Source organism: Sycon ciliatum, chromosome 5 (assembly GCF_964019385.1).
Source record: "Sycon ciliatum chromosome 5, ocSycCili1.1, whole genome shotgun sequence".
Lineage (NCBI taxonomy): Eukaryota > Metazoa > Porifera > Calcarea > Leucosolenida > Sycettidae > Sycon > Sycon ciliatum.
In genome coordinates, this window is record NC_088647.1 from 13,265,422 (window position 1) to 13,283,775 (window position 18,354).

Here is an 18,354-nt window from a genome sequence, read left to right on the forward strand (position 1 = left end):
GGACTTCCAGGAATATCAAGAATGTGTTCAGTTTACTATGCAGCCAATAGCATCAGTGTGAATGACAGCATCCGCATCGAGCACGCACCATACCAGTGGAAATCAATGTTCCGTACAAGTCAGGCTTCTAAGGATTTCGTGAAGTTCAGTATTACCTAGCGTTACTGCAGAAGCTAAAACAAGGAGACCCCCGATTGGAGCCACGTCTCCTTTCAGTGGATGGCAATGGCATCCTCCACGAAAGAGCCTGGGGTGTGACGGTAGCCATAAACAAATGTTATACAATACACATTGCCCTTTTCCCCATGTTAACTTATTACCAGGACCCGTTTTGGACGTTCTGTAGTTGCATGCTACAACGCCCTTTGTTCCCTGGACCTCATTTTGGACGTGTTGCAAAGGTGTATACAGCACCCCCTGTCCCCTACTCCGCGATGTGACAATTTCCACTTTTCCCATACTTACGCTTTTTTAAATTTATTTTCAAGACAATAATTATTGGTTTTCCACCTTCCTCATGCTGGATAGAGCTAGTGACTATGTAGATCTTCGCCCGAAATTCTTTTTCATGTGAACATTCATTCAGGGCACGCTTCGTAGCGGGAATAGCAGTAAACACCGGGTCCTGAACATTCAACACCCAACCGGGTCTACAGGATTCTACGAGATGCCACGGGATATTGTACATCTGTACAACGTGCATCCTTCTTCCCAGTTCTTTCTCATTGCAGTGACATACAGATGAATAACAGAGTAAAGAGAGCGGTGCAAACAGAACACAGCAGCCAGTACAACACACCTCTGACTTGGCCGAGCCATTCTTCTCTCCATTCTTCTCATTCACTGATGCCTGCCATGCGGTACGAACACGTGCACTCTCCGTGCACAGAGAGCGCACCATTTGCTCACACACCTGACACACAAATCAGAGAGAGAGAGAGAGAGAGAGAGAGAGAGAGAGAGAGAGAGAGAGAGAGAGAGAGAGAGAGAGAGAGAGAGAGAGAGAGAGAGAGAGAGAGAGAGAGAGAGAGAGAGAGAGAGAGAGAGAAAGGGAGAGAGAGAAAGAGAGAGAGAGAGTGAGTGAGAGAGAGAGAGTGAGATAGAGAGAGAGAGAGAGAGAGAGAGAGAGAGAGAGAGAGAGAGAGAGAGAGAGAGCGAGCGAGCGAGCGAGAGAGAGAGAGAGAGAGAGAGAGAGAGAGAGAGAGAGAGAGAGAGAGAGAGAGAGAGAGAGAGAGAGAGACAGGAGAGAGAGAGAGAGAGAGACAGGAGAGAGACCATGGCATAGAGAAAAAGATGACCAGACCCAGGAGATAAAGTAATATACATGCGTTGATATAGTCTGACCGTTGAGAATTGCCTTCAACACAAAGTAATTTAAGATTGAGGCAGTTGTGTGCATACATCCACAGCATATAGTGAGGTCCTCTACATATTTTGCTTGTAATGATCACTAGCCGGATGCAACAAATATTATGGTGCAGCAGAACAAGGCACAACTACACCTAGCACACTACACACAGCACACAGCACAGCTCACACCAAGGACACAGAGGTTGCAATACTCAAACTGTCACTGGCCAAGGCATCTAACCTGCTTCTGAAGCTGTGTTAGCGGCTTCCCTTCGCTGAATAGAATACCAACAACTTGCTCACGTAGGTCTGTGCTCTCCTACAGCCGGACACAGTAATTGTGGAGCATGGACAGTGTAGTTGTGGAGCATGGACAGAGTAATTGTAGAGCACAGCAGGAACACAAAACGACTTGCACAAGATAAGAGGACCGTATGTGCTCTAGTAGCGGCCTGAACATACAGTAGACGTGCATCGACAAAGCCATGTCTTTTTTTAATATTCGGCTTAATCATCACCTGCAATAATATAATCATTGCTACAGTTTAAAATAAGATCAATGAAAACCGAGGAAAACACACAGCAAACAAGAGAAAATGGCCAAGCTCTCAGGAATGCCTGCGTTGACATGCTCCAATGTACACGCCATGGCGAATAACACCTGGCCTTGTTCTTTCAAAATTTCCCCCTACACTCGTGAAACTACTATCATTGCAAAGATGAGTTTGGCATCAGGGTGGACAGCACGCATTACAAGTCCACAGGTTAGAAGTCTCATTGTACTTACGCCTGCTTTCCTTTCTGCTTTGTCATCTTCTTTCTCACCAGACAGCAGCCGGCCAAACACCTACGGCATATGCACAAGGCACCCATGTACACACGCACGCACGCACACACAGTCAACTCAGCGATGGCAACACCAATCCCAAAGAAGTCTCGTTCCGCTCACACCACATTTTTAAGGAAGAATATCACTGTTTCACCAGTACACCCCCCCCCCCCCCCCCCCCCACACACACACACACACACACACGCCCAGAACTCTTCATTGACAACAACAAAGACTAAGAGCATAACAACACAGGTGCGGCAAGTGCCTCATCCGTGTGCGTCTGTTCAAGTTGCCTACCTGTGAAGTTAGCTGGCGGAATACATGCAGAGCCTCCGCCTGGCAGGTCTGACCGTGTGCAATTTGCGGTGGCAACTCGCCAGCAATGATCTTCTCCGGCGACTTCTCACTGACTCCGAGAAGCATGACTTGACGCAGCCGTACGGACTGTTGAGCCCCATGGAGGAACACACGGATAACGCGAGCTGGACTACTATCACTCACTGGTATCGCCATGTTTATCCAGCCAGCAAAGTTGTTCGAAACGGGAACCTAGTCAAGAAAAGACAGACAGAGAATGCGTGAGGGAGAGATGGAGATGGATCCTTAAAGGAAAGGATAACGACTCCTAAATCATTGTATTTCCACGGATATGCCACGTAGACCAGTATACGAAAAGTTAATTCATTCGTAACCAGTCCTGTGTCTCCGTGGAATGGTCTAGTCACTCGTCTCCCGTATATGGTATTACTTATCCGACGGGATCAAGTGCCAGTTGATCGGTGTTATGGTTACCAGCTAACTTTAAAAGTCTTTATACTGTTTACAAGTGTGATGTACGAGGCATGCCAACTAGAGCTAGACACAGCCAGCCAGCCAGTTAGTACCAGTAGGGATGTAGCTGTTCACAACCACACAACAATACCAGTAATAGCGATATAGCCGTTCACAACCACACAACAATACCAACGAAGGGGGAGAAATAGGAGCGGAATCAAAGGCGGAATCAAAGGTGGGGGGTGCGTGATATTCATGAGGTCAGGCCATACATGCATACCTCATGCTTGGTCTTCTTGATATCATCTGCTACCTCTCCAATACCCAGTACCACCTTCTTCACACGATGCTGTACAGAGAATGAGCACATGCCAACAAATACACACAACAACATACACATTCATCTACCGGTGGCATGTCAATAAAACGTGCAGTGCACACAAGCTAATGCAATCCAGTACAGCACTTTACCACGGCAGAGGCGGTGATAGGGAGACTAGCAAGCAAGTCTGTGCATGCACAGTTCACTCGTGACAGGTTGCCATCACTTTTAGTCAGCCACCTGAAACAATAAGATACTTTCTTCCTGGAGGATGCCAATAACAGTTGAATACGTGTGCCAGGTGTCACGTTCCGGATCATGCATACATTAGATCTACACATGGCTTGCGTGAATGCTAGTAAGTCTAGGCCTTTCTCCTCTCGGCCAGCACAGTAGCAAGAAGAATAAGAGCATTTGTGTGCACATGAACTGTAACGTTATGACAGGTTACAGTACACAGTACAGGCTGTGCTTAGAACCAACTGTCGTATAGTAGCTAAGTTTAAACGGCAAAGAGAACACGGCATACACAGGGAACAAAGCACAAAGCAGAACAAAGGATACATACATGTACTCGTGGAGCACACACAGCACACACAGCACATAGAGCACACACAGCACACACCGCACACACAGCACATAGAGCACACACAGCACATAGAGCACACACCGCACGCACAGCACGTAGCAGGCGAGGAATTAATTGTCTACTCAAAGAATTTATATAATAGTCCAGGCAAAAGTACATGTACGATGAAAACTTACACCGTTGTCTCGGCTGTTATCGATATGCACACAAATGATCTGCGGTGAGACAGTTTTGCTGCATGTTACTTGCAAGTACTTGGTGGTTAAGCGGTCCTCTTCACCAGACTCCCAGAAAGTCTCCGTATCACCATCCTTTAGGCTGTTAGCCATGGCTGCGCGAGACGACATCTTCAGCTCACATTCATCGAGAACGTTCTGCAGCTGGTAAACCTTCGCACCGGGATCATCGGCCTGAACAGCATTAACAACAATGACAACATGGACAGCAGAGGTAGCAAGAATAGTTGAGGCAGTAGTTTTACTAACATGACTGTATGTACGAGGAGATTGCAGTACCATACGCGCTTCACAAACATAATCACTAGCATATAGATATTACACATGTGTTAGCCAGTTTGCTGAGCCATTATCACCACAACTCTCCGTTATCCACACCTAATGAATAGCTGACAAGGTGCAAGAAGAAAGCTTTCACAATGCAATAGCTAGCATGTGTACACAGAGTCAAAGAAGGGGAAAGCACAGGGGAAACGAGGACATACAGACTTACACTTGGTGCTGGCAAGGTAACCATCGCTTGTCGATTACATTGTTCCTCCACCTTAGCAAGGACTTCACTGATGCTCGAGAACACCTAGACAGCAATACATGGCAACAGGATGATGATGATGGACATGTCAGCGGCACAGTGTCTGGTGAGCTGTGCTATAACTGTCCCAACTATTAGGTTGTGGCACCCGGACACAATGCACGGCATCACAATAGTTACCGTATTATCTCCCTTATAAACACGGTACTTATATTTTTTCAACCCACCTCGCACCCGTGCTTATAGAGGAGACCGTGATAATACTGGAGACCGTCTGAGTTAAAATCCAATTTGAGTGTGTTACCGGTATGCAACTTTTTTGACTTTTTCATGGTTGAAAAAATATATACCGATAACACACTCAAATTGGAATTTAACTCAGATTTCATGATTAGAGAACAGAGAGAAGAAAAAAGAATGATGCGGAAGTGGAAGTCCCGCACGTGGCCGTGGAGCACTTTGTTTTTTTTAGCTCTGGAGTACGCACAGCTGCATTCCAGTATTATCACTGTGACTATGTTGGAGACTGTGCGTTTGTAATCTCAACAGCCCTCCGACCTGTGCTTATAATGGAGACTGTGCTTATAATGGAGACCTGTGTTTATAAGAGAGATAATACGGTATACTGGCATGCCTGATCTAGGCTAACAGTTATTCAGTGCTGTTATGTAATATTTACTGAACTGCCACTTCCAGGACTTCAAGGGCCGTGCAAGTGGAGAGCAGCAAATATGCAATTCCAGTGTCGGATTTCACCGAGCACAACTGCACTTCATATCCCATAGCATGTTATGTCCAAGGTACTGAACAAGGTACTGAACAAGGTACTGAACAAGGTACTGAACAAGGTACTGAATAGTTTCACTGTAAAAGAGATATGCACTGGACACATTCAAGTACAACACAACGCTAGAGCCGAGAGCAGTTCTGTCGGCAGGTAATGTCTTACCTGTCCACGGTGCAGGAAAGCATGGTCATCAGGATGGAATCGAAGAGCCAGACAGCGAATAGCTGCTTGCTGAACGAGTGAGCCGCACGGCACAGCCTTCAGGAGGTCAGACACACTGCCAAGGAAGCCGTGGAAGGCGCTGCGCACAACTTGCATGACTATCTGGCCGCTGCACAGCAGGCTCACCAACGGATGGTTGCCCAGCTGAGCTGGTTCTGCCTGCTCCACACACACACGCACGCACGCACACACACACACACAAAAGAAAACAAACACACTAAGACGGACTCCTTAGCAAACAGACAGATGAACGTACATGTATATGCATCCGAACACACCCATGCATTGACGCTAATACATCTACATCTACATGTGCACACACTCAAGCAATCACACACTGCACACACATGTACTATGCACGGACAGTCCAGCATGCAATCACGGACAGTCCAGCATGCAATCACGGACAGTCCAGCATGCAATCACGGACAGTCCAGCATGCAATCACGGACAGTCCAGCATGCAATCACGGACAGTCCAGCATGCAATCACGGACAGTCCAGCATGCAATCACGGACAGTCCAGCATGCAATCACGGACAGTCCAGCATGCAATCACGGACAGTCCAGCATGCAATCACGGACAGTCCAGCATGCAATCACGGACAGTCCAGCATGCAATCACGGACAGTCCAGCATGCAATCACGGACAGCTGAATGCTCTAATAGCCCACCTCAGCCTTCTTCCCATTCTCCGCAGGTACGGGATCTGCATTCAAGCTGGACGAAAACATCCAGAGAACATCGTGCAGCACGGCTTCTTGCGATAAGCAACGCAACACCCAGCCAAATGTCTGCAAAAGAACAAGCAAACGTACATACGGACACACGGACATACGGACACACATCACACATGACAGAAGAAACATAAGGTCATTGTGCATGCAGGATGCTTCACTCCAATCAGCATTGGCAGGTAGATAGAATTCCTAGTGTAAACCTTGGCACAGACAACACAGTGTGTGCACCTGCATCTATAGTCATTGCATGCCAACCAGGGGCGCCGGAAGGTATTATAGTGTGGTACAGTCAGCCATCTGAAGTACAATTTACTCGTGGGGGAGTGGTTGCCGAGGCGAAAAGTTTGGAAATTTAAAGCCCAGATCAGTGTATTTTATTGATTCACGGGGTGCCTGAGATAAAAAGTGGTACGGTCAATACCATATCCGACGCCCCTGTCAACGCTATCCTATCGTCACTGGGGATTAGCCAGGTCAGACTCTAGGTAAAGCCTGCACAAGTGACTGCCTGGTCTTGCCAACCGCCTGGTCTGTCCATTGCATGTCACTGCTATCCCATTGCCAGGTCAGACTAACAGTAAAACCAGCACAAGTGACTGCCTGGTCTTGCCAACCGCCTGGTCTGTCGTGACCACTTGGCTTCAGCAGCGACTATATTGTAGGTGTTGATTGTACATTAGTCATCCCAGTGCAGTTTCAGAGACAAGGTGCATGTTAGGACTACACTCTACAGTAAGGTGGTAACATGGGTAATTGCTGGCACAATCACACGTGTACAGCAATGAGCAGAGCCAGGACTGCACAACCACGCGTGCACAGCAATGAGCAGAGCCAGGACTGCACAACCACGCGTGTACAGCAATGAGCAGAGCCAGGACTGTGATTTAGAAAGGTGGTAAGGATCGTGTCGTGGACATGGAAATCCAGTCGATTGACCGGGGCCGGCGCCCTCAGCGCGTACAGTTACGTCGTTGCATGCAGTGCACATGTACAATGTAATGTTGATCCGATGCGACCAGCGCACTGCAGCTCTGTGTGTACAGTTTACCCACGGCTGCATGGCCCTGCGCCCTGGGGCCGCTAGACGTGCGACCGGATTTCCATGTCCACGACAGTAGCAACCATGATTCTCCAACCATATGCAGAACGAATATGTGACTGCCAAGCAACACAGATGTGGAACACAGTGCAAGTTGTGACCGCACTGGACTAGCAAAGCTGAGCGCTTGTATGGTGCAGGTCACTATGCATACATCCACACACGCACGCACGCACGCACGCACACACACACATACACACACAGGCATGCACGCACACACACATGCATGCACACACACACATGCATGCACACACACATGCACACACACATGCACGCACACATGCACGTACACGTACACACACACACACACACACACACACACACACACACACACACACGACTTACAGCTAACGCATGATGCCTGCAGGCAGCCAGTTGTACACTATGCTCCATACTCCAGCGTAGTGATTGTAGATCATGTGCTTGCGAGATGAAGCGCAGCACAGGGCTCTCAGCCAGAGTGTTCTGGTCGCCAGCACGGTTGATAATGGCCACCAGCTTCTTGAGACGATGCGAGGGCTTGTGCAGCAGTGATGAGGAAGCGCTAGTCACCACACTGACTGGCTCAATGAGTCTTTGCTTTGCAGCATCGCCAACTAAGAGTGAGACTGAGCGCTGGTAGAACGGTGGGTTAGCATCATCGTCACATTTGTCGTTACCGCTCGTTGAGGACGATCGCTGCAACAAGCCAGGCTCGGGTGAATCAAAACTGGCAAAAGCGCCACTAGCCGTGATTGGCTGTGACATCATCTTCTGGAAGAGGAACAATCGGTTCTTCGAGGAGTCGTCTTCACCTTCGTGGCTAGTGCCTGTGCCAGTAGAAGCAGTAGAGGCAGCAGCAGGGGCTGCAGCAGAGGCGGTGGTGACAGACGACACTGCGGATTTCTCAGAAAAGGGCGCCAGACGCAGCAGGAACTGCGCATTTTCAGTGAGAACACGATGTGCTGGCTGCTCTGCACACTTGCGCGGTTTCAACTCTCCACGGTTGGGAGCTAGCTTTTGCTCGGGCTTGTTTGTCGCTACCTTCTCGACGCGCTTCATCTCAGCCTTCTGATCAAGATACTTTGTTCTGCAGGAGTTGCACATCAGATACCAGGTGCTGCCGCCACGTCCACCATCGCCACAGTTGCCGGCCCACCCACCATAATGACGTCCCTGTGAGTTGTAACCCTTACCCTGAGCGTGTCGGCCACATCCAGGATGGCTGTCACGCATATGATACGTGACTGGAGATGGGAAGTACTCGTCACAAAGCTCACAAAGGTCCGTCCTATCACCACCAGCAGCCGAGGCACCGCCGCCGCCTCCAGGCTTTTTCTTCTTCTTCTTCTCTTCGTCTTCTTTCTTGGCTTTGGCATCTTTCTCCGCTTGTACGATAACATTGGAAACTGATGCAGGAACTCGTGGAGTCCATTTTGCCTTCTTGTCTTTGCTCAGTGTTGTAAGGACAGCCTCGGACAGCTTCTGGAAGATGCGTACGAGGTAGCGCAGCGTGGGTGGCATTGACTGGCCCTGCTGCTCTACAGGCGGCTGCACGCAATCGCCTGCCTCACCTGCTGACAAGTCGGATGAGACGGATGTACCCTTCCTCCGTTCGGCTGTTTGCTCCAGAGAAGACATAATGGCTGGGCTAGCACCGCAAGACGATTTTATATCTTCACTTGATGGCTGTGCATCGGCTGAAGCGGTAGCGGATGCACTGGCAACAGACATGGCAGGCAGTGTCTCCTCAGTTGCCATAGAGTCAGCTGCGACATTACTGGCCTGGACAGTGCCATGGGTTAGGTCTGGATGGAATTTCAGGTAGGATGCACTGGCCATGGCGTCATGTACCAGAGAGCCATGCCACAGGTAAGCAGCCAGAACAGTGCGCAAACACTGCGCCACTGCAGGAGACAGGACCGTGGGCAGGCTCTCTTTCTCCTTGCTACCACCCACGTTCACATCGTCTTGTTTAGCAGCAGCGAGTATGTCTGGTTTGGGGGCTGCACCACCAGACACTGCATCATCTTGGTCGGCAGCAGCAAAGAGTTGCGCTAAGCTACTAAGGGCATCACCGCTGTCTCCGCTGGAGTCCCGCGATTTGTTGCTGTCAAACATGCCACGCTTCTTGCCTCCTGCCTTGCCTTTACGGCCCAGTTTCCTTCCCCAACCAGGGTCTTCATCATGGTCGGAGAGGTCACTGCAGGTGTTCTCTTCACTTGTTGTGTCGCCAGAACAGTCACTGTTACTCTCCTCACCACCGTCACTGCCCAGCTTCTCACCAGCCTCCTCCTCCTCATCACTGTCTGCGTCGTCGCCGTCGTCGTCATCACCATCACCGTCCTCATCTGGCACATCACCGAATTGGAATCCACGTGCTTCGGGGGCAGGTTCAATACCAAACTGGAAGCCACCACCACCTCCGCCACCCCCAAAAGCAGGAGCTGGAGCTGGAGCTGGGGCTCCGAAATTGAAACCACCGCCTCCGCCAAACGCAGAAGCTGGAGCTGGAGCTGCAGCCGGGGCTCCAAAATTGAAACCACCACCGCCACCAAACGGAGGAGTACCGGGAGGCTCAGCGGGTGCACCACCAAAACCACCAAAGGCACCGCCAAAACCGCCCAAACCACCAGCATTACCAGCATTACCAGCATTACCAGCATTGCCAGCACCAAAACCAAAGCCACCAGCAGCATTACCAGCATTACCAGCATTGCCAGCACCAAAACCCCCAAAGCCACCACCGAAACCACCAGCATTACCAGCATTACCAGCATTGCCAGCACCAAAACCAAAGCCAACACCGAAACCACCAGCATTACCAGCATTGCCAGCATTACCAGCACCAAACAAGCCTCCACCACCACCAGCATTACCAGCATTACCAGCACCAAACAAGCCTCCACCACCACCAGCATTACCAGCACCAAACAAACCACCAGCAGCATTGCCAGCATTAGCAGCTCCAAACAATCCAACACCACCAGCATTGCCAGCGTTGCCAAACAAACCGCCAACAGGCACGGGCTTCTCTTCCTTCTTAGGTACCGCTTCCGTTTCATCACTCGTATCGTCTTCATCCTCGTGACCAACAACCTTGTCACCATCTGATCCAACCTTCTGAATGAAAGTAACACCTTTGCAATTTGCCGACAATGTCCAGGATTCAGCATTAGACTCGCAGTATTCTTCCACACTCTTATCACCCAGACGAATCCACAGCCCATCCTTGTTCTTCACCTGCACATGCAAGCGTATACGATGCAATCACACACACACACACACACACACGCATGCACGCACGCATGCACATACACACGCACGCACGCATGCACACACACACACAAGACATGAACATGAACAGACAGGTCAGACTAGTGTGGGGGGGGGGGGGGGGGGAGGCTATCAAATATACATGTATGTTATCACTCAAATGTAGCTTCACATATGCGCATACACTTGCAAGCCACAAATGCAAGTGGAAAGCATCAGGGGGCATACATATTCATTTCTATTAGGTTTGGCCTCATTTCTCATTTCTCTCTTTCACGTTCAGGAGAACACAAAGGTCCAAAGCTCGAAAGACTCAAAACAGTTCAGAGTTCAGGAAGACGACACAAGTTCACAGTACAATAAAGTAGGGGTGAAACGAGTACCGAATACTCGAGCACTCGCTCGGAAATTTGAAAAGAGCGAGTACAGCAAAACCTGGTGTACGCGACCTCTGGTTTTAGCGACCACCTACTTTTAACGACCGTTTATCCATACACGGATAGTTCTACACAGAAACTGCACCGGATACAGAGGCCACCTGCCTTGAGCGACCAAAAGTAACCAAAAGTGCCATATTGGCTGGCACGGTTGACTGCAACAGGGTTGAAGTGCGCTCTGAAGCAAATGCATGCAGTCAACAGAAGTGACAAGTGACCAAGGTGACAGTGCAGGATGCGCTGCATGCGATCCAGTGAAGTGTGCTTTGCCTGCATGAAAGTATTCTATGCTCCGCACCTGTCAATATGAGTACATGGAAGTACAAACATGCACAAGTATGTGCACAATCCGACATGCCACGAATGTATGGAACCTGGTTCTAAAGACCACCTGGCTTTAATGACCGCTTTTGCTCGCACCATGGGGTGGTCGCTTAAACCAGGTTTTATTGTACTCGTTTTGCAAAAACACTCGATGTATATCATAGAGCGTACTGCATGCATGTACATCAAGCACTTCTGTTACTCTGATCCATGCAAGCGCGCCTATTACGGCCTAGCACCCCCGGAACTGCAACTTGTGAAATCCAGTGCTTTTTGTTTGTTGTGAGAAGTGCTTCCAGGAGTTGTCTTGTAGTGTTATTGCTTGTCCCTACTTACCAGCAAAAGGCAGTAGTTCAGGTGATTTCTTGCACATAGGCTGCATACAAGACTACATTTGAATCGGGTGTACAACGTTCGGTGTTGCGAGAGTGTGTGCAGTGCATCGTTTTATGTTGTCTGTAAAATACTCGTAGCTGTTACCCGCTCGAATACTTGCTCGTTTGTCAAAGAGTACTCGAGTCCTCGATTTTGGCACTCGTTTCACCCCTACAATAAAGCCTATAACCTGACCACCCCTTAAGGGGCAAAAAGCGGTCTTTAGCAGCAAAAGGCAATAGTTCAGGTGATTTCCTGCACATAGGCTGCATACAAGACTACATTTGAATCGGGTGTACAACGTTCGGTGTTGCGAGAGTGTGTGCAGTGCATCGTTTTATGTTGTCTGTAAAATACTCGTAGCTGTTACCCGCTCGAATACTTGCTCGTTTGTCAAAGAGTACACGAGTCCTCGATTTTGGCACTCGTTTCACCCCTACAATAAAGCCTATAACCTGACCACCCCTTAGGGGCAAAAAGCGGTCTTTAGCAGCAGGTGGTCTTTAGCAGCAGGTGGTCTTTAGCAGCAGGTGGTCCTTAGCAGCAGGTGGTCTTTAGCAGCAGGTGGTCTTTAGCAGCAGGTGGTCTTTACTGAGTCTTTAGTTGGAGGTCTGGCACCAGGCAATCATACTATTGTTGTAGTACGTTATTTTTAGTAGTCTTTACTCCAGAGCAATGTATAACATTACAATATTGTGATTCTTACCGAAGCAATGGCGATCAAGTCAGAACCATACGTAAGTAAGCCAACAGGTGTGGCCTTGCAGCTCGGCTTCTTGCGTATGTTGTGACCAAGAGATCCACAGTGCACAACGGTGTAGTTACCTGCACCACCTGTCAGTGTGAGTTTGAGTTTGAGTGTGAGTGCGAGTGTGAGTGTGTGAGTGCGAGTGTGTGAGTACGTGAGTGTGAGTGTTAGTGTCAGTGCGAGTATGAGTGAGTGTTAGTGTGAGTGTGAGCGTGAGTGCATGCATCATATCACCAGCATGTGCAAGTAAGAACAGACAGAACACCCATGTCAATGACATCATCACTCACTTAACAACAAAGCTCAAGAGCAGGACTGGTGCAGTTCAATGCTTAGGCGCTTTATTGACCATGAATTTCTTTTTCATGCCTTCAGCCTGCGCATAGTTTTTGTTACAGTTGAACCAGCTGCAGGGACATACGCAAGTCCGTGTGTAGAGCATTAGCACGTGGGTGCATAGCACTACAAGAAAATCTTACCTTCAGGCAGCTTTGGTTTAGCCTTGGCAGACGCAGCTTTCTTGCTTTTCAACTTCAAAGCCTTCAGCTCTGGAATGAAATCCTCCTGATTCTACAGAGGCACACACGCACGGACACGGACACACACACGGACACACACATGTACACACGTATACACACATCATCATCATCGTCGCCGTCGTCATCGTCACTGTTAGGCTTTCCCACATTACGCGAAAAAATAACGGCAAGATGCGGATGCAAAACTCGATTTTTTCGGGGAATGTTTTTTGCCATTTGGGGCAGTCTCCAAAAAAAATTTAAAAGATGCAAAAATTCAGCCAAGATGGGCGTGAAAATGCATCCGTTGCCATGGCAACAGCATGGCCGCGATATACCCACGTGATCCCCAAATCGAAAATATGTCACGTGCGCATGCTCGTACTCAGCTTCTTGGATGCTAAGCTATAGGCGCGTTCAAGTTTTATTATTATAATTATAATATTAACAAGTTTGAGGGAAAGAGACAAACGGAAAAAGTCTGAAGAAAAAATTGACTGTCACCACCAGGACTCGAACCAGGGACCTTCGCTTGTAGCCAGCGATGCTCTAACCGCTGAGCTATGGTGTAGTCGTCATCCCAGCAGAGGCCGTTCAACATTTTCATAATATTATTATTATTATTATGGAATAGGGCTGAAACAATTATACCGATAACTCGGATATTGATCGTTAAGATTGCAATCGATAATCGTCAGTGTTCCAAACGAGTGCTAACGATTTTTTTATGCATGCGTATCATTGACAGTGTTCTAGCCCATGCACTCCATCCGATAGTAAATACGAGTGCTATCATGTACTTTCAAGCACAGAAAAATTGATTTGTGGCTTTGAAAAAGATCGGGAGAGAAGACTGTCTTTTCAGTTCTTTTCTTTTTTTAAGTCGTAGATGAGAGCAGTTTCCAAACCGTGATAACAAGATTCTTCGCTCTGGAAACAACATGAAATTCTCTAGTTCATGTTGATAAAACCAGCCAGATGTCTACAGATGTCAACAGTGCGGTGCCACAAAATTCTAAAGTAGCATGAGCATCCTGGACTTTCTTCGTAAACTGGTGTTCGAGGCACACGAGTAGAGCCGACAAGAATCGATAAAACCGATATAACTGTTATCAATCGTTAATGATATTGGTTGATCGTTAGGAGTTAATGAATGATCGTTTCAGCCCTATTATGGAAGCGCTTTCCACCTGTCAGCAGCAAGGAAGGAAGAACAGTGAAAGCCAAAACGAGATGAAGCAGGTGGCACAGTGAGGGTAGCTTGACCTCTAGTGCGAGCATTTGTATGATAATAATAATAATAGTGCATGAGTTTACGTTTATGATAATATTGTCCTTGGGTCAGTGGTCATGGCTAGCAACGCACCATCTGTCCTGGACGTGGTAGACCCAGAGTCGGAGTCGCAGTCGGATGAGCACAGCGGTAGTAGCGACATCGAGAGTGTAGAACCACCAGCCCCGGCTCCGAAGTCCAAGCTGGATCGCTTACGGCCGCCATCGAAAACCGATTTGAGCAGGTGAACAGTGGCTCTAAAACAAAAGGCACTTACAAACCGCCATCGCAAAAGAGAGCTCCGAAGACGGTGTCCGCTACCGTCCGTGCACGGCAGTTTCCCCACGACAAGTTGAGTGTAAAAAGTGGGCGACTTTTCTGCGATGTTTGCCGGCATGAAGTGTCGTTGACGAAGAATGTTCTGCAGAAGCACCTTGCCTCTTCCAAGCATGTAGATGGGAAGGCAAAGAGTGTCGAGAAGAGTGCAAAGCAAGCACAGGAGCTAATGGACACACATACCTACATCAAAGAGACCAACGGCAAAGGCTCAACCCTGCCGGATGATGTGCTTGTCTTCCGCGTCCAGTGCCTCAAGGCATTCATGACCGGTGGTGTGCCTCTGTCCAAAATGGATCATTTTCGCCCTCTGCTGGAACAACATGGCTTGCGGCTGACCGGAAGCCAGCACATGTCGGAGCTCGTCGCCATGGTTGGGGACAAGGAGGCAGCTGACTTGAAGGCGTTCTTTAGTAATCTGCAGTACAAGCACATGTCCATCATATTCGATGGTACCACCCACATTTGTGAGGCGATGGCCATTGTTGCTTGGTGCCTTGATGAAGACCTGTGTATTTATCAACGCCTCATCTCTCTGAAGCTGGCCGCCGACAGCATGAGTGGAGAGCAAGTTGCGCACAGGCTGCTTCATACTCTGGCGGTCACCTACCAGGTCGACTCACCCCACCTAGTGGCTGTCATGCGTGACCGGGCATCGGTGAGTGATGTGGCTGTGAGAACCATCAGGCCTCTCTATCCGAAGGTACTAGATGTGGGGTGTTTCAGTCACACCCTAGACAACGTTGGTCGAGCCATAGACAGTGATGCGTTAAAAACGTTCGTGACTGACTGGATTGGCCTGTTTTCCCACAGCCCCAGGTCCAGACTTCACTGGAACTGTTTTCCCACAGCCCCAGGTCCAGACTTCACTGGAACTGTTTTCCCACAGCCCCAGGTCCAGACTTCACTGGAACTGTTTTCCCACAGCCCCAGGTCCAGACTTCACTGGAACTGTTTTCCCACAGCCCCAGGTCCAGACTTCACTGGAACTGTTTTCCCACAGCCCCAGGTCCAGACTTCACTGGAACTGTTTTCCCACAGCCCCAGGTCCAGACTTCACTGGAACTGTTTTCCCACAGCCCCAGGTCCAGACTTCACTGGAACTGTTTTCCCACAGCCCCAGGTCCAGACTTCACTGGAACTGTTTTCCCACAGCCCCAGGTCCAGACTTCACTGGAACTGTTTTCCCACAGCCCCAGGTCCAGACTTCACTGGAACTGTTTTCCCACAGCCCCAGGTCCAGACTTCACTGGAAGACGCAGACAGGATTGACGATGTGCTCCTATAGCAAGACTCGCTGTGGTGGAGCAAGTGGGAGGTGATGCGGCAAATGCATAACCTCTTTGGGGATGTCGTCAAGTTTGTGCAGGAGTCGGATGAGAGTAGCGTGACTTGGAGATGTCTGAAGGAGTGCATCGACGATCCTCAAACTCGTGCACGCATTCAAATGGAACTCGCTGCTACGGTCGAGTTTGGGGAGCCCTTTGTGCAGACCACTTACCGACTGGAGGGTGATGGTGCACTCTGCCTGAATGTGTATGAAGAAGTGAGTGCCCGACTCAACTTCACCAACACCGATCCCCTTCGACTGCCTTCTACTGCAGCTGTTGCCCGGGTGATTGCGAACGGCAACGAGGAGCATTTCGAAGTATGGATGGAGGTCGGGTATGCTTGCCTGCGCCCTGCTGTGCAGTATTTCAGGGTACGGTTTGGAGTTGGCGGTGTCCTGCACCCCCTGCTTCAGGCCTTCCGTGCTGCGCGGCTGCTCCACCCCGGCAAAGCCACCGAGATGCAGCCAAGCGAGGCCGACGTTCATGCTCTCACCAGGTTCCCCTGCATCATAGAAGAAGACGCGGATGCCATGGTCGCAGATCTCCCAGCATACTTGGCAGCTGTGGAAGACACGCACAATGGGATCGATCCTATTGCTTGGTGGCGAGGCCACCTTGATATGGCAAGTTGGTGCAGTGCATTTCGCAAGGTTCTGTTGGTGCAGCCTAGCTCTGCTTCTGCTGAGCGCGTGTTCAGCCTTCTCCAGAACCCTTTTAGCGGCAGGCAGGAGCGTGCGTTGGAGAATTACATTGAGGGTTCAATCATGCTCCAATACAATCATTAGATCGTTGGTTTGTATCTATGAGAGCTGCTTCTCCTTCTGTGCTAGTTTGGTTGGGGTGGAAAGTATATGCATGTGTGCCTAATGATGAGCTTTCTGCCTGATGTCTGCCATTTGCACACCCCTTTGCCTTGCTCCTCACTAGTTTCGCTTCTTGGACGTCTTGTTTGTACCTTTCTTCTGAATCGGGGATTGATCGGATTCTTCCCATTCTGATGACATTTTTCTTCCAATTCATTCATTTATTCATGGTTGCTTCTTTCCTAACATCATCTCTCGTGCAGCTTTGGAAATCTCAGTTATTCATTGTTATTATTATTATTATTATTTAGCAATATTTTACTAGGGCAGACGCACAGACGTGCGTCTTGTTAGAGGATATATTATCATGAGTTGTCATCCCTTGGCCTTGTTTCTAATGACTCTAGTCATCCTGCATGTAGTGAATGAAGTGTTCCCATGCTCTGGGCAATATAACTTGGCTTGTGCTGACAAAGAAATGAAAGTTAGAGATACATGTACATGCTGTTGTTGAGCCTACGGTTGAACTTGTTATGATGTGTGCTTTCATAGCATACACGCGGCACCTAGGGTACCCCGTCAGAAGACGTTAGTGTCTGTGGTCACTGCCATACTGGCCCATAGTCAAATAATAAAATAATAATATTCGAAGTAAGAATAATACGTGTACACGTATACAACTGTGGAATGCTGTGCCCATATTCTATCTATAACAAGTGTCCAAGGGTGTTAGTACTGGTTGAAATGTTTCAGCTGCAAAATAATGGTGTTGGGATGTGCTCGATCACTTATTATTATTGTTACTTAAAGTATTATTATTGTTCTCGTATCCGTCCCGAATGGGACTCACGACGGCAGAATTAACTGTGAGCATGTGTGTGTGAGAACGAAAAGAAAAAGAAAAGAAGAGTCTTGTAATAAAGGTCAAATTTAAGAAGAGCAGTACTAGACTAAATGGCTGAGCAGATGTTACTCCATTGTTTTCTGTCGCGGGCATAGCTGCCGAGATCTCAATCCTTGCTAAATTGGAAGATGTTTTTTTCTGGGACGATGCGATTTTACCCCCAAGATGCAAAAAGATGCAAAACGTAATGTGGAAATCCCTAGTCACTGTCCTCGTCGTGTTTCCACTCTCCGGCTATCACTGTGCGCACTGTGAGATTCTAATGTACTGACAAGCTGGCCAGATGCGGATACCCGAGACCTGGGCCGGTCCGCCTGTAGGGTATGTTATTCATGTACAGTCGTCAACTTCGCTAATAACGACTGCAGATATAACGACAATTCGCGAATAACGACAGAATTTCCATGCCCAGAGCAAAGTCCATACTACCTGTATACATATAATGAGACTTCGGGTATAACGACACTTCGCGAATAAGGACACTTTTCTGATGCCCGGTCGAGTGTCGTTATACTCAAAGTTGACTGTACAGAAGTTTCACCATGCAGATAGAATCGTGTCAGCGTGT

The 18,354-nt window shown here is 48.7% G+C and overlaps 1 protein-coding gene across 2 annotated transcripts in view; it reads right to left on the reverse strand.

The window, feature by feature from the left end:
* LOC135817675 (E3 ubiquitin-protein ligase MYCBP2-like) overlaps window positions 1-18,354 on the reverse strand; it is a 102,374-nt gene that overhangs the window by 14,730 nt on the left and 69,290 nt on the right. For both annotated transcript variants that reach the window (XM_065330901.1, XM_065330900.1), the window contains exons 56-67: window positions 13,101-13,191; window positions 12,580-12,707; window positions 7,828-10,704; window positions 6,318-6,437; window positions 5,585-5,803; window positions 4,597-4,680; window positions 4,044-4,277; window positions 3,237-3,305; window positions 2,480-2,731; window positions 2,138-2,197; window positions 1,592-1,669; window positions 800-913 (exon numbers count right to left, since the gene is read on the reverse strand). In XM_065330901.1, coding sequence (XP_065186973.1) covers window positions 800-913; window positions 1,592-1,669; window positions 2,138-2,197; window positions 2,480-2,731; window positions 3,237-3,305; window positions 4,044-4,277; window positions 4,597-4,680; window positions 5,585-5,803; window positions 6,318-6,437; window positions 7,828-10,704; window positions 12,580-12,707; window positions 13,101-13,191 — 4,326 coding nt within the window. The remainder of the gene's footprint in view (window positions 1-799; window positions 914-1,591; window positions 1,670-2,137; window positions 2,198-2,479; window positions 2,732-3,236; window positions 3,306-4,043; window positions 4,278-4,596; window positions 4,681-5,584; window positions 5,804-6,317; window positions 6,438-7,827; window positions 10,705-12,579; window positions 12,708-13,100; window positions 13,192-18,354) is intronic.